The 15,642-nt window shown below is 42.0% G+C and overlaps 1 protein-coding gene across 1 annotated transcript; it reads left to right on the forward strand.

The window, feature by feature from the left end:
• Window positions 1–567: 567 nt before the first annotated feature.
• Window positions 568–1,545, forward strand: LOC142425537 (olfactory receptor 4K15). Its single transcript, XM_075530796.1, has one exon. It carries the CDS (start codon window positions 571–573, stop codon window positions 1,543–1,545), a length of 975 nt encoding a protein of 324 aa, XP_075386911.1. The 5' UTR covers window positions 568–570.
• Window positions 1,546–15,642: the final 14,097 nt, after the last annotated feature.

A 15,642-nucleotide genomic window follows, 5' to 3' on the forward strand; every position in this document is an offset into this window, starting at 1 on the left:
TTTAGATTACATCTGTAGATCCTTAAACTAGTTTTATATGATCCCCAAATGATTTTCATATGTTCAATTTCACCTGTAAATTAGCTGATTTAACTTCTTAAATTCACACAAGAGGATGGATTAATTGGTTGCTAGAACCGACTCGATGCCACCTTAACAATTACTTGCCAAACTTCCATCCATTCATGTCAATCTTTCTTTTTTACTATGGTACTGTTTGTGAAATTGTGAAGGAAGCATTAAAACCCAGATGTATATTTATTAGCGAGACTTAGAATCTCCGAAGACTGAGATTAAGTTGAGAAATGAAACTCCTCTACAACAAACTGATTTGTTTCTCTTTCTCTCCTCTTCAGGTAACTGAAGCTCAAACAACCCACCTGCCATCGCATGCATCCCAACACACAGTGACCTTCTTTAGGATTTCTGATCTGTAAATCTTCACAGGAGTTACTAGACTCCTTCAGAGGCTGTTGGGTTTCAATCACCAATCTTGCAGTCAGAAGCCCACCACTCACCTAACAGCGTCACAAGGCCCCCTTAAGGGAAGAACAGGCCCGTCTAAAGTCAATGAATGTGACTAATTATTCTCGGGTGACTGAATTTGTGTTGTTGGGACTCTCTAATTCTCATGAGCTCCAACCTTTCTTGTTTCTCATTTTTTCTCTCCTCTACCTTGCTATCCTGCTGGGCAACTCTCTTATCATCCTCACTGTGACCTCCGATGCTCGCCTTCACACCCCTATGTACTTTCTGCTCGCAAATCTCTCTTTTATCGATGTATGCGTGGCCTCATTTGCGACCCCCAAAATGATTGCAGACTTACTGGTTGATCGAAAGACTATTTCTTTTGATGCCTGCCTGGCCCAGATTTTCTTCGTGCATCTCTTCACAGGCAGTGAAATGGTACTCCTAGTGTCCATGGCCTATGACCGTTACGTTGCTATATGCAAGCCTCTCCACTATATGACGATCATGAGCCGCCGTGTGTGCATTATCCTGGTCCTCATTTCCTGGTGTGTTGGCTTCATCCACACGACTAGTCAGTTGGCATTTACTGTGAACTTGCCCTTCTGTGGTCCTAATGAGGTAGATAGTTTCTTCTGTGACCTCCCTCTCGTGACCAAGCTGGCCTGCATTGACACGTATGTGGTCAGCCTCCTGATAGTCGCAGACAGTGGCTTTCTTTCCTTGAGCTCCTTCCTCCTCCTCGTGGTGTCCTACACGGTCATCCTCCTCACAGTGCGGACCCGCTCCTCCGCCAGCATGGCAAAGGCGCGCTCCACCCTCACTGCCCACATCACCGTGGTCACACTCTTCTTTGGGCCATGCATTTTCATCTACGTGTGGCCCTTCAGCAGTTACTCCGTGGACAAAGTGCTTGCCGTCTTCTACACCATCTTTACCCCCATCTTAAACCCAGTCATTTACACTCTGAGGAACAAAGATGTGAAAGCGGCTATGTCAAAACTGAAGGGCCGCTATCTGAAACCGGGTAAGGTTTCGGCCGTCATACGACATGCTCTTTTTCTGGGAACTAAGTAAAGTTACAGGACTGTTAGCCGTGTTGGTCTGGTCTCTGGACTGTTTTAAATGGAATCATTCTGATGTTACAGAAAAAGAAAAAACACACTTTAACTAGCGGCAAGAATGGATACATTCTAATGAAAAGATAATGATGGTAATACAAACAACAACAAAGGTTAGCACTTTAATCTTCTTTATCTTGAATTTAAAAAAAAATAGTCAAGGTAGTTTTAAAACAAGTGCTCTTGGCTTTCAAGTCACTAGGAAGATGGCATTTGCCAATTACGTGGAAACATGGGGCCCTATAGAAGGAAATGTCTTTCATAACCTAGCCAACAGAATGGTTTTTACCATATGAAAATAAGAGAAAACTTTGAGAAAATAATTTGCTTTCGTGGGATGAACATTGGTGTCTGCTTACTATTTCTCCTATTGCTATGTTACCTTTCCTGTCCCTAATAGAGCACTCTGGTGAATACTGCTCTGACTCAGTTCTTGAGTGATTCTGAGGATTGCTACAACTTTTCAGTGGGATTCTCGGCTAGGTCCAGTCTTCAATGCAAGTTGCTCTTGTATTCAGATTATATGGACAATGGAATTAAATTGAATGATGTATCCATGATAAGAAAGCATCTTTTATAAAATATATGTCAAAGTCAGGCATGTTAGTGATGATGCTAATGCCTATGATTTTGGAGGAAAGCTCTGTGTTTTGATGTAGAGAAGTGCCTGCTGTTGGATAAACACCTACTAACATACTGTTGGGCTTTAATAAAACCGAGCTCTGATCATGATTGCTCAAGTGACTGTGTGACTGAGACCACCCATCATCTAGCAATTACAGCAATCAAAGTACAAAGCCATCATATTTTGCCAGAATAAATCAAGGGATCAGGCTGAAGCTAATCCAAGGCAGAAACACACATGAACACTCTCAAAGCACCATGTCAGACACCTATGTCACCTACTTCTGTTGTATCCAAAGTTTTCCTTCAGCATACTGTTACAGCCTCAAAGGGAGATTTTCATGACCAGCTGAATGAGCAAGAAAAATTCCATCTTGGTATTCAGATAGGGCCTTTACATGTCAATAAATGAGCTGCAGCTTATCCATGGCTGATGATCCTGAATGACACTGGTGAAAGACTCTTGGTGCAGTCTCAAATATTGCACTTCTTCTCAACTTTGGGTGGAGAATTGGCATTAAGTTCAAAACAAAACATGAAGTTTGGAGAGGGGAAAATGGCATAGCTGATTCATTAAACCATAGGGCAGTGGTCCTCACCTTCCTAATGATGCGACCCTTTAATAGAGTTCCTCATATTGTGGTGACCCCCCAACCATAAAATTATCCTCGTTGCTACTTCATAACTGAAATTTTGCTACTGTTATGAATCGTAATGTAAATATCTGATATGGAGCATGTACTTTCATTGTTTAAAATTGAACATAATTACAGCATAGTAACTAATCACAAAACAATATGTAATTATATATTGTGAAATATTTATTTCTAATTACACATACTGTAAATGAAATTTTGTCTTGAAGCATGGTGTAGCATGGGTAACAGTCTTTATGCCAGGTATTCGTATGTGGGCAGACCCTCCTGGAGACAGATAAAGAAGCAGTGTCTTGGTTCCTAAGACCATTGAACCCACAGGTTGAGAACCACTGCCATAGAGAAACAACATTAGAGAAAGCTTCGGGGGAATTGTATTTGAAAACCAAGATTGGAGAACTATGAGAGATCATTGTTACTAGTGTGCTACTGTTTCTAGGCCCTCTGAGCAGACAAAGTTAGGTAATGAATGCATGCACATTAACTCATGGATACATTCATACCTAGCTATCATTCTTTCCGTACGTGTCCTTCTGCATCTTTTATCATTAAACTAAAGTCTCTGACACAAATCCAGTACAAAACAGATTATTCTAATTTTTTGTTCTACTTTGTAACTTACCTCACTAAAAGTGATAAACCTAATTTAACCATCTGCCATCAATTTACCAATTTGTTTGATCTTATAATACATACAAAGTAGTTTGGAATTGGTAATCTATATATACCTCAATACTCAGAATTGATAGCACAGAGCAACATATTCTCTTGTGAAAGAAATGTCAATCATAATAAAATAATGAACAGGTACTTTTGTCGTTATCATAAACTGTGGTATTAAAACTAGAGTGCTCCAAATTGAACCTCCTTCAGTGAAGTTATGTCATTCATTTGCATACAGTCAGATTTGGACATTATTTGTTTGCTTATTTATGTGCTTAATAAGGTTTGAAAACATTAAAACTTAATACTCTTAATGTATGGATGCTGACAGAGGTACATAGTCTGATATCTAACAACCTTGCACTGGACCCAAGAATATGGGAATTGTTTTTAATGAAAAATATCCAAGAAAAAAGTATAGAAAGAGTTATACATCATATTGCCTTTGCCCTTATATATAGCAATATTGGTATTTTACTATCGCTGTTCGAGAACTTTTAAAAAGGTGATATTACTAATAAAGTTGGAGGTCCTTACATATGCTTCTTGACTCTTTTCCTTGAAATTTCTTCCAAGACTCTTTAGCATTTTGTGCATATTCCTCTCCTTCATATTTTAACATTTCTAATTAATAAGCTTATGTCTATATTTGTCAGTGTATGAAAATGTGACCATAGTGCTTATGTCATTCCTCCATTAGTTTCTTCAAGACATTTTTGAAACTTGTAAATGTTCCCATATAAAATCTAACTTAAAAAAATCTAACGTTTTAATTTAATCACCGACTCATTGTTTCCTTGCATTAAAATATTGTTATTTATCTTTACATGTCACAATCTACAGACCCTTAGTTGGTTCCAAACATTTCTCTCAGCCAAATGAGGCTGCTACACACACACACACACACACACACACACACACACACAAACATGTATATACATTCTTACACATGTGAAACTTTTACTTGTGTGTATACAGAAAACAGAGTTAGTTCAGTGGTACACAATAATACATTTAATTTCTTTAAAGATTATTCATTAATACACCAAAACTTCTAGTAATACTCAAGTATGTGACTCTGATAAAACCTACTTTACAGATCTAGCTTAAGAAATGTCAAACTTTCCCCCCTGGAGAAACAGAAGCTTTGTCACTGAATGGAAACAGAACGCCCTCAAAATTTTGAAGGTCTGTTAAGATGAAGAAGGGATAATTTTTTCTCTTAGAATATATATGGCAGAACTACTTGAACATTCTCACAATGAATTAAACTTGCAATTAGAGAAAGCCACCCTGATGCCGGTGATAGTGCATAATACTGTGTGATCGCTTTATTGACAAACAGTTGATTTCATTCTGACCAGAGCCACAAAAGAAGATTCTGGACAGCGAGGGAGTAAGAAATTTAGGAAAAAATATCAAAATTGTAAAGATAGACTTACTGGTGGAAATGTTAGGTAGCAAGCTTTGGGACAGGGTTTGTCCTTCTCATGCCCGCAAAGGCCCCATAGAGGAGGATGGAAAGAAATGAGGTAACTATTAGACACCTACAAAGACCCCAAACTGAGCATGCTCCTACTCAAGCCCCCAGCCAGGTGGGAGGTACACCTGAATGCCCAAACTAGGCCCAGGCTCAATACATCACCCAGGTGGGCTTTACTCAGCCAGTGATGTCAACCAATACATCCAACCATGCCTCCCCCAACAGAGGTGAGCTAGAATAAAGGCAGGAAGCACGTTCTGACATGCTCTCTTGCCGGCTTGCCCCTGGTTCTCTTGGCCTTTCGACCCCTAGGATTTCCCAGTCCTACACATGTGGGTACTGTCTCCTACATGTTATTTGTGCCCAATTATGAACCCCAGCATGGCTTCTGCACACCTTGCCATGCTTTCCAGAAATAGCATATTCCCTTTTGAGACTGTAAAACCTGAAATTTGTCCTGTCCTTCATGAAAACTCCCTTGGATTACACAACCCGTTTCTGCATGAATACTTTTAGCATGAGAGGCAAAGAACCAAGGTACAACCGACTCCGGGAACCTAGCATTTTGGTTCCGTGACTCAGATGAAAGCTTTGGACCCCACCTTTAAGGTAAGCCCAGCTCAGGATACCCTTCTCTCCCTGGAGCAGACACAGAGCTCTGCCTCACTGACTTTTTCGGTTCATTTATCATTCCAGCTTTCACCTCAACACCTTGGAGAGGCTGAGAAACTCTGGATTGAACTTTCTAAGTGTCAGACTTAAAAGGCAAAACATGCAGTTGGAAACCACCAGTCATTGTAAGAGGTAATAGGACCTTCCACTCTCAGACACGACGGCAGATGTCCCCAGGACTAATCTAGTGGGAGAACTTTCAAGTGTACTTCACTTGGGGGTCATGGGCAATGTGTGGTTGCTCCCTGCTGTGTGTCTGCCTCTCTGTTTCCCCACAAGTCTGCCTTTCTGCTCTCCTGTGCAATCCTTGCCTCATGTTTCCCGAAGCCTCCCTTTGTGCGATGTGCTCAGAAGACTGCTGCCTGCAGTCTTGGTGAACTTTGTTCCTCACATCCCTTTGCTTTGCTCCATGTGGCTGCCTCCCAGGTAACCACAAACTGACGCTCACCCAAGCCTTTTAAGTGCTATGCTGTTTCACTCCATTGGTTTCTTTGGAGGATGCTGGTTCCCCATGCTTTCTTCCCTGAGACCCCTGAATCTACCCTTTTTTTCCCCAGGATAGTCAAACACATGACCTCATCAAGATGGAGCCTCCCAACCTTCTCTCCCTCCCCCTTCCCCCTCCCCCCCACTGTTTTGTTGCAGGACAAATGAGCATGTGATCTTCTACCAACCACACCAAGATGGAACCTAGTGATCTAGCCAAGTGGTTGGAGGCCAGGCGGGGTGGGCGGGCGAGGGTAGGGACTTAGTGGCTATCTCCTCCACATTCCCACTGATTTTAGCCACTGCTTTCCCACAGATACCCCACACCTGTTTTTTTGTAGTTTACAAATAAGCAGCTTGGTTTCGTTTTTGTTTTTTTTCTGCTAGTTTGTTGCTTCGGTTCTCCTGCTGGTTGATTTTTCCTTTGGCCAAACTTGGGCAAAAGGCCTTTGAAAGCAAGGTCACTGAGTTACTGCTAACCCTGCTCTTTCAAAAGGCTTTTAAGCACAACTGCCTCCCTGCCTTTAGTCTCTGGCCTCCAGGTCATTTACGTCCCTGGTACAGTTTCACTGGGACAGTATGTGTCCAGCCCAGGATTCTACGTTCCCTAGAGTGGCGGAATGTGAACTGAGCCAGTTGATAGCTCCTTTTTCCCCTTCAAAGTTTCCAGAAAGGGTACTCATAAAAAATGGTCACCGTTGAAGGCAATGGCAAGGCCTCTCCAAGCAGTGGGCCCATATTTGGAGGTGCTGGTGACTCAGGCTAGCAATTCCCTCCATTAGCCCCATAAAGTCAACCTGCCGGTAGCGTACAAATTCCTTGTTTGTTGTCTAGAAAATGCTCAGGGCCCAGTTTGCTGGCAGAGACTGGGTTCCCGAACTCACTGTCAAGGGCAGAGGCATCTGTCCGTGGTCCAAGTGTCACTGTGCCTTACTTGCAGCACTTACTGACACTTCAGGGTAAGATCCCAGGGCACCGGAAAATCTAACCTTCCTGCTGTTTTGCTTTCTAGATGGGCATTCACAAACCCGTTCCCAGAGGGAATGTTGTGTACTGTCACCTGACTTTTGGTTCAGATCTCACCCGCAGATGCTCTGTCTAGCCCCAGTGCATTCTAGGTGATGGGGAATCCTGGCCGACCAATGGCATACTTTCTCTTCCAACCCTGGTTCAGCTACAGCCTTTCTACGAAGGGATGGGGAAATGGGAGGAGTTCTCCTGTGTTAATGCATTCTCCTCTTGAGAAACAGTAAAAGCCTTTGTTCCAAGTGTACAAAGGACCCTTTAAGGAGTCCTGAATCTGAAGGCATCTGTAACTCAGCCCACCACCCTTGATCCCTTGATCCCTGAACCTATATAAACTGGCGGGGAAAAGGTGGCCCCATCAAAGTTCTACCCTTGATCAAGGCAGCTGGGAAGTTTGGTTCCTGAGCAATTCACAAGCCTTTCACCCTAATCAAACTCAAGCAGACTAAAAGTGACTTAGGCTGTTATTCAGATGGTCCAGAACAGCACATAGATACTTTTCAGCACCTCACCCTAGCCCATGACTTGGCTTGGAAGGATGTAATGATCATTCTGGGACAGATTATGAGAAAGAGCAAGTGCTAAAGGGATGTAGGAAGTTTGCAAAGGTTTATATGTGATAAATGATAGGTATCAAGTAGGAGAACAGCTGTGCCTCCATCTGACTCCACCTGGGGTTATAATGATCCCATTGACAGGCATGAGAACATTTTCTGGTGTGTATCAAAAATGAGCTAAAGTCAAGGCAGCAAAAGGCCATCAACTACACTAAGTGACTGCCATTAACCAGGGGCTCAATGCAAGTCCCGTAAGTTTCTTAGCGCGGCTGAGAGAAGCCCGGAAGAATCATACCATGGTCGACTTAGACTCATATGAAGGGCGAGCCAAATTTCTCACGCAGGCCACCCACATCAGACATCTGAAAAAAGCTCCAGAAGTTAGTGAACAAGCCTGAAGGAGTGACCCTAGAAGAGATGGCCACTAGTTCCAAGGCATCCTTTGACAATAGGGACAAAGAGCAGGAAGGCCAGGCTCAAGAGGAGAGAAGGAAGAGCATTAGACATGAACAGGTACTGGCTGCCATTGCTAACCAACGCCCAGCAACTGCCTCCCAGGTTGTTAAGACACTTGAACAAGGCACCAGGTGTCATATGTGCCTTTGCCTGGATCCCTGGGAAAGGGATTGCCCTAACTGGAGCAGGCCTCCATGAGGACCATGCTACCACTGCAAACAAAGTGGCCATTGGGCAGTGCTCCCTTTTATGGGGAAGACCCAGGAGAGGCGCTTCCTCCAGGCAGCTACTAATTGAGGATTGAAATAGCCCAGCCAGGATGGTCCAGCAGCAGGAGATCGCTTTTTCTGGTCTAGAGCCTCAGGTGAGCATCAAGATGGCAGGTAGGTCGATACATTTCCACCTAGATACTTGGAATACCTGCTCTTTCCTTATCTCCTTCCCTAGCCCTCTGACACCGCACACATGCACATCACAGGAGTGTCTGGAAAACCTGTAGTCAAACACCTTCTGGAATGCTGAAGATGTCTCCGGGACAACTTTCACTTCTCTCATAGCTTTCTAGTTGTCCCTGAATGTCTAGCCACCCTTCTAGTCCAAGATGTATTGTCTTAGCTACACATCTACCTTGTCACAAGGCCTCTTCCTAGTCCCAGTATAGCTTTCCAAATGATCCTTACCTCAGAGGAGCTGCTAAGCCCCACAAAGGAACAGTGGGAAGTTATAAAAGCTTTCCACGATGCCACCCATCTTAGCTTTAACCCCTCCCTAACTGTTTACTCAACAGTTCTGTGGGGCCAACTTAACGTCCATTGTCAAGTCAGTAATGGCTCACTGTTCCACCTGCCAGTCTAGCACTCCTCAAGGGCACTTAGAAATCGCCTTGCTCAGCCTTCTCGATGCAAGTTGTCCTAGCCTGGGGAAGACTGTCAGACAGATTTTACCCAGATCCCGGCCCTCCAAGGGGTCAAGTATCTTTTAGTGTTCATCTCCACCTTTACCTGGTGGTTTGAAGCATATCCCACCAGCACTGACAAGGTTCACAAAGTGTCTAAAAGGTTACTTCAGGAATCAATTCCTCAATTCGAGCTTCCGAAATAAAGCTAACATGATAGTGGACCTGATTTCATCTCCCAAATCACTCAGTCATTCTCTCAACACTTAGGAATAACTTACCGTCTCCACTGAGGCAGGAGGCCACAGTCCTCAGGGAAAAGAGAGACCCTTAACCAACACTTAAAGCTAACTCCCAGGAAACTGACACAAGAAACACAAATGCACTGGAATGATGCAAATGCACTGGAATGATGCATTGCCAATAGTTGTGTTACGTCTCAGAATTGCCCACGGCAACCTACATTTAAACACCTATGAAGTTTTATATGAGTGACCTTTCTTGTAAGAGAGCCAGGTATACAGCAATATGCCATAAGGGTATGGACTCATCCAGGTCCACTGGGAGAAAAGTTACCACCCTTGTGCCAGCCTGGAGACCTAGTTCTTATAAAAACCTGGAAGGTCAGGTCCCCCAATTCCCAGCTCCAGCCAGTTGGAAGGGTCCTTGGCAGCAATTCTCTCTATATTCCCCTTCCCTTAAAGTTATATGCTATGTGCTTGGATCCACCATTCACAAGTGAAAATGCGGAAGCCATCGCCACCAGACCCTTCAGAAGCAGCGCAAACAGACAAGTACTCCTGTGAACCGTTGAATGATGTTTTGCCAACACCCTGAGACTGATAAATTCTCCACAGAAAACCCTACCTCGGACGCACACAGGCTCTAAACTAGTAAAGGCTTTCACACTATTCCTGCGTTTGAAGTAAACTGCCCCTATGCTTGTCACGCCAATGTTAATAGCTCCTGAGATTCTTTTCAAATCTTCCAATGTGACACGACCCCACACTTCCACGGGCACCTCTACCTCACACTTTGCCCTAGCCTCACCTAAACTGTTCACTTGTTTTGTTTCTTCCAGAAGTCATCAAGTCACCAATGACTCTAAGCCAAGATTGCCAACCCCAGGATCATCAGTCCCTGATCACCCCAGCTTCATCCATCGTGGGCCCCTAAGTATTCAATGCCTCCCAACAGAGTAGTAAGGGTGGGGTCCCAAACCCTATGTTGAGCCTCTTTTGAGAACAGGAGGCAGTCAGAGATGTCGTCGCCCAGTACCCCCAAAGATGTGGGTCCATATTCCTTCAGTGAGGAAATGTCAGGCAGCTAGCTTAGGGACAGGGGAGTTGTCCCTCCCATGCCTGCAAAGTCCATAGAGGAGGTTGGAAAGAGATTGGGCCATCTTTGGACACCTATGGGAAGACCCCTAACTGAGCATGGTCATACTCAAGCCGTGTCGCCCAAAGCTCCACCCACCACATACCACCGAGCCATGTGGGAGGTTCACCTGGGTGCCCAAACTGGGCCTAGGCTCATGACTTCACTCAGGTGGGCTTAACTCAGCCAGTGAGGTCAACCAATACCTTCAACCACTCATTCTCCAGCCAGGGGTGGGCTAGAACAAAGGTAGGGCGCACACTCTCTTGCCCTCTCGTCCACTTGCTCCGTGTTCTCTTGACTGCTCAACCCCCAGGATTTCCCAGTCCTGCACATGTGGACTGTTGTGAACAACTTCCACGCAATTGTTCATGCCACTTGTGAATCCCAGTACGGCTTCTGCGTGGCTTGGCACGCTTTCCAGAAATAGCGTATACCTCTTTGAGACTGTAAACCTGAAATTTATCCTGTCCTTCATAAAAACTCCCTTGGATTGCACAACGTGCTTCAGCGTGAATTCTTTCAGCATGGGAAGCCAAGAACTGAGGGACAACCGACTCCAGAAACCTAACAGAACCCCAAGACTGTGACCCTGAGATATTGTTGAATTTGGATTGAATCCAATCCAACTGTAGGCATCAAATTTTAGCCAACAAACAAACAAACCCTCCTTGCCATCAAATTGATTCTGACTAACAGCGATCCGACAGGGCTGGATCGAACTGCTCCTGCAGGTTTCCAGGACAGTGGATCTTAGGGGAGCATCTTCCTCCTGGGGAGGGACTGGTGGATTCATACTGCTGACCTTGAGGTTAGCAACCTAACTGTGTCACCAGGAATCCGTCAACCAAGCAGTCGACAGAACCTATACAATGAATAACAACAGGTAGTAATTACTTCCCTTTACAATCAAACATATGAGACAAAAAAGGCAACATTTGCCAAAAGACAAACCTCAAAAGACAGGAAGGAAGGGCAGGAAAAAAGGCAAATGGAAAGAGGAAATCCAAAGAGGAAGTGGGAATGGTGCTGCTCTGTTGAGGGAATTATAACCATTGTCAAGGAAAAAATGCATATGAACTGGTTCATAGGAAACCGAGTTGCTCTACAAACATGCCTTCAAACTACAATAAAACTTTTTTAAAAATCACTTTGATGAATAGGCATCTGAGTGAAAGCCAAGTAATCCTTTGTTTTGAGGGGTACTTGTTTGAGGGGTACTAATCAGTTGATAAAAAGTGTCCAGAGAAATTATTTTTAAAACATAATTATTCCCACTGCAGGGTGACTTCATAGATCTCTGAAGGATGAATTCTCACATCTCCAATGAGCTTCCTGGCATCAGGATTGAAGGCTTTATATTGTGTGGTTGAGCTCAAAAGATGCCTGGATCTCACTATCTCAGTAAGAACCGAGAGACTTACTTGTAGCACATTTAGTAAGGTGCAGGGCGCCAGGTTAAAATACGGCAAGTCCAGGATATTGTGCAAATATCTTAGTATGAACTGCCACAGACAAATGGAAGGTGCTTATAACAGTAAGAGAAAGTAAATACTTGTACATGTAAGTATTATAAATGTATTTTGAATATGATTTATTGGAATAGAGAAATAATGAGAAACTTTTCTTTTAGATTCAAGTTGTCAACTGGAAGTCAGCAAAGGGAAGGTCGGTTTTCATCTTAAACTGGAACCTCTTCCTAGAAGTGACAAATTCCTATTTTTATCTGCCACCCCCATTGCACTGGTTTCAAAAAACTTCTGCTAGAAATAGAATCAGAATCTGATGAACCAAAAGAGATGTGTTACAATCATCATTTCTTTTCTCTGCTCTTTTTAAAACTTCTTATTCAGAGGTTATTTAACTATTTGGTAAGCAATATTGATTAGCTTTTAAAAGTTGTCTAGAATGAGCAAATGTGTAAGGTACAGTAATGGTTAACAGGATACCTTTTATGACTTCTTGCTTTTAAGTTTCTAAGAAGTATTAAAATATTAAGTACAAAGAACAGTACATAAGGTGGGATTTCATGTGTCTATTAATTTTTTAAGATGGTTATCAATGTTACATAATTTATAATATATCAAAATTGGACAGGCATATTTTAATATCTAAAAACACTTCATTAGGGAGTAAATTGGAAATGAAAGAGCAAGTAATTCATTAAAGAAGAAGCTGTTTGGGTTCTCTGAACAAAGTCCAAAGAACTCTGAAAGACTTTTCTAAACTCTGCATGTTCATATTACTTAACTGCATTTAGAATTCTGGGAGAAACATAGTCATGATGGTAACCTAGCTCTATTTTCTCATTTATTAACTGAAAGAATATTAGTCATTTTACTGCTATAGCCCTACCTGAATTATTAATAAGAACTATAACATGAAATACATGACTTGGATTTATGTGAGTATATTGTGGAGATGTTAGTGTGAAGATGTTCTGATATTTCCTTCATTTGTAAAGGATGAAATTGGTATCTCTTTTTATTCATTAGATATTAGAAAGATGGATAGTGTATAGGATATTTTCCAAACTTTTTTTCTGAGATAAGACAATCATCACAATGAATTATGCGATTACCTTATTGACTATAATATAAAACTTCACATGTTGCTTTCTCTCCTTCCCACTCAACTTTCCTTCTGTTTGAGAGCCTACTGTGGTCAAGGCCCATGTATATCACCACTTGCTGTCAGCACTGCAATCAGGATGTGAAATAGTTAATTAGCTTCTACCCACTGTCATGGTTTTCCTTCTTCCTGTGTTCAATGGCTGACGACGTCCTGGAAAGGGTAGAGGTTAGGAGAAAGTCTGGAAAGCCTGCCTTGTCCTCCACCCAGTCGAACCTCACAAACTTCCTTTCACTGCATGTGTGCAGATATTCGAGTCCAGGTCAAGGGGAGATGGGTGTTTGTTAGAGTTCTGATTCTGTCAGAAGAGAAATGAGGGAGAGTCGGTGATTCTCTATGTTCTTTCTTCTTCTTCTCAGGTTTTGTACCCATTTTGTCAATAAGTAATTGTCCAAATAGTTGCCTCTGCAGAGTGAATAGTCCCTGAGAATATTGGCTAAAACTAGGCTTGTTTTATTTATCTGATGTTTATACTCTTTCCATCAATACAAGCAGTCACATAATTTTAACATTTAATTGATTTACTCTTTGGAGATTATGTTCGTTGTTTCTTTTTAAATCAGACATTCAGGAGGAATCATTTTAGAAGGGATAATCCTGCCCCATTTTGTTCTCTAAGAAAAACTGAGTGCTTGGGAGGATGCATGGCTTACCTAAAGTGTGTTCATCTGTGATAAAAATTAGTAGATTGGAGATTTTCTAAATATAGTTTAGTGCTCTCTATATAGCATATGCTGCTATAGGACATTTTTCCTTCATTTGGACTTCAGGCTATTTTAAAGCTTATACTTTAGATTAGCCTCTGTTTATTCTGCTATAAAATAACTAACAAAAATAAGAATTATCTGTTGTGTATTGTATTCAGACAAAACTTTGTTCCCTCTATTATATATATTTAGAATCTTATCACTATTACTATAAAATAAATTATATATATTTTTGGACAAATTATTTGAGGAGACCTAGTGGTGGACTGTTTACACATTTGGCTACTAGCTGCAAGGTCAGCAGATTGAAACCTGCAGGTGCTCCATGGAAGAAAGAGGAGGTTTCTTACTCCTGTAAAAAGTTACAGTCTTGGAAACCCACAGGAGCAATTTTACCTTGTCCTATAATTGACTTGAAGGCACTGTGTTAATTAAAAAAAAATCTGAGAAAAGGAAAAGTTTTATGTGCACTGTAAAATCAAGGGGAAATGAGACAAAGGAAGAAAAGAATTTAAAAAATCTTTTCAGCACAATGTTGACAAATTGACTGCATATTTTGACTCTTGAGAGACTTTACGGACCTTAATCATATAGCAAGGGGCCCTGGTGGTACAGTGGCTATGAGTTGGAAGGCTAACTGAAAGGTCAGCAGTTCGAAACTACTGCCTACTCGACAGAAGAAAAAGGGAGTCCCATACAGAGTTACAGTTTGGGAACCTCATGGGGATAGTTCTGTCTTGTCCTGTTGGGTTGCTCTGAGTTTTATGACAGCAGTCATCAGTAGTTAATATACACCAGAAGTTACCTTTGGGAGTACTTCCTAAAAACAGATTGTGGAATGTATTTGGTTACTATTGCTGACTAGTATTTTTTTTAACTGATAAAAATATAGGGTTGCTATTTAAAACACCATCACTAAAATTTCTGAGCTAACCCTTGAGGTCCTGTAAAGACTACATTTATATTTTGGGAAGTTGGAAGGCAAGCACTTCCCAGGATATGAGCCGGTATGCCGACCGGGAAATTCATCTTCTTCATGTGGCCTTTAGTTAAAAGTGACTGATTTTTAAATATCTAGAACACTTACTGCATAAAGTCGATCGATGCCCACTGATAGCAACCCGTTAGGGCAGGGTAGGACTGCTTCCGTGAGTTTCTGAGACTAACTTTTCACTAGAGCAGAAAGCAATGCCTTCCTCACAGAGAGAACGGTGATTTCAAACTGCTTCACTTATGATCAGCAGCCCAATCCTAAACAGGGGCTCCTTTGACTACCTACAGGTCTCTGCAAATCATTGTGATTATCAATGTATTGTCTCATTTGCTGTAATTATCTGCAGAAGCAATGTAGAAACAATTGAACTAAATTAGAAGCAACAACGCAAATGGATGCTTTTGGTATCTTTCTTTTTATTGATTCTGTCTTCAGATTTCTGACAGCTCAAGGGGGCCCCAAGCCACCTAGCAGCTTCCATCAGGATACCGTCTTACTTCTTTGAAGACTGTCCACATCACTTTGCATTATTTCATTTCTCATTAGCAACACATTTATGATTCATCTCAGCATCAGGTCAGTGGTTTTGCTTGTTTGTTTTAGTGGTTTTGCTTATTTGTTTGCTTTGCTTTTGTTTTTATCCACATGTATATGCCGATTAAAACTTTTAAAAACCTTAATAACCACGGACTGAAAGAAGTGTCCCAAACTCATAAAACCAAACTCACTGCCATTTAGACGATTCTGACTTATAGTGACTCTGTAGGACAGTGTAGAACTGACCCTTGGGGGTTTCTGAGACTGAAAATGTTTGCAGAGCAAAAAG

Source organism: Tenrec ecaudatus, chromosome 14 (assembly GCF_050624435.1).
Source record: "Tenrec ecaudatus isolate mTenEca1 chromosome 14, mTenEca1.hap1, whole genome shotgun sequence".
Classification (NCBI taxonomy): Eukaryota; Metazoa; Chordata; class Mammalia; order Afrosoricida; family Tenrecidae; genus Tenrec; species Tenrec ecaudatus.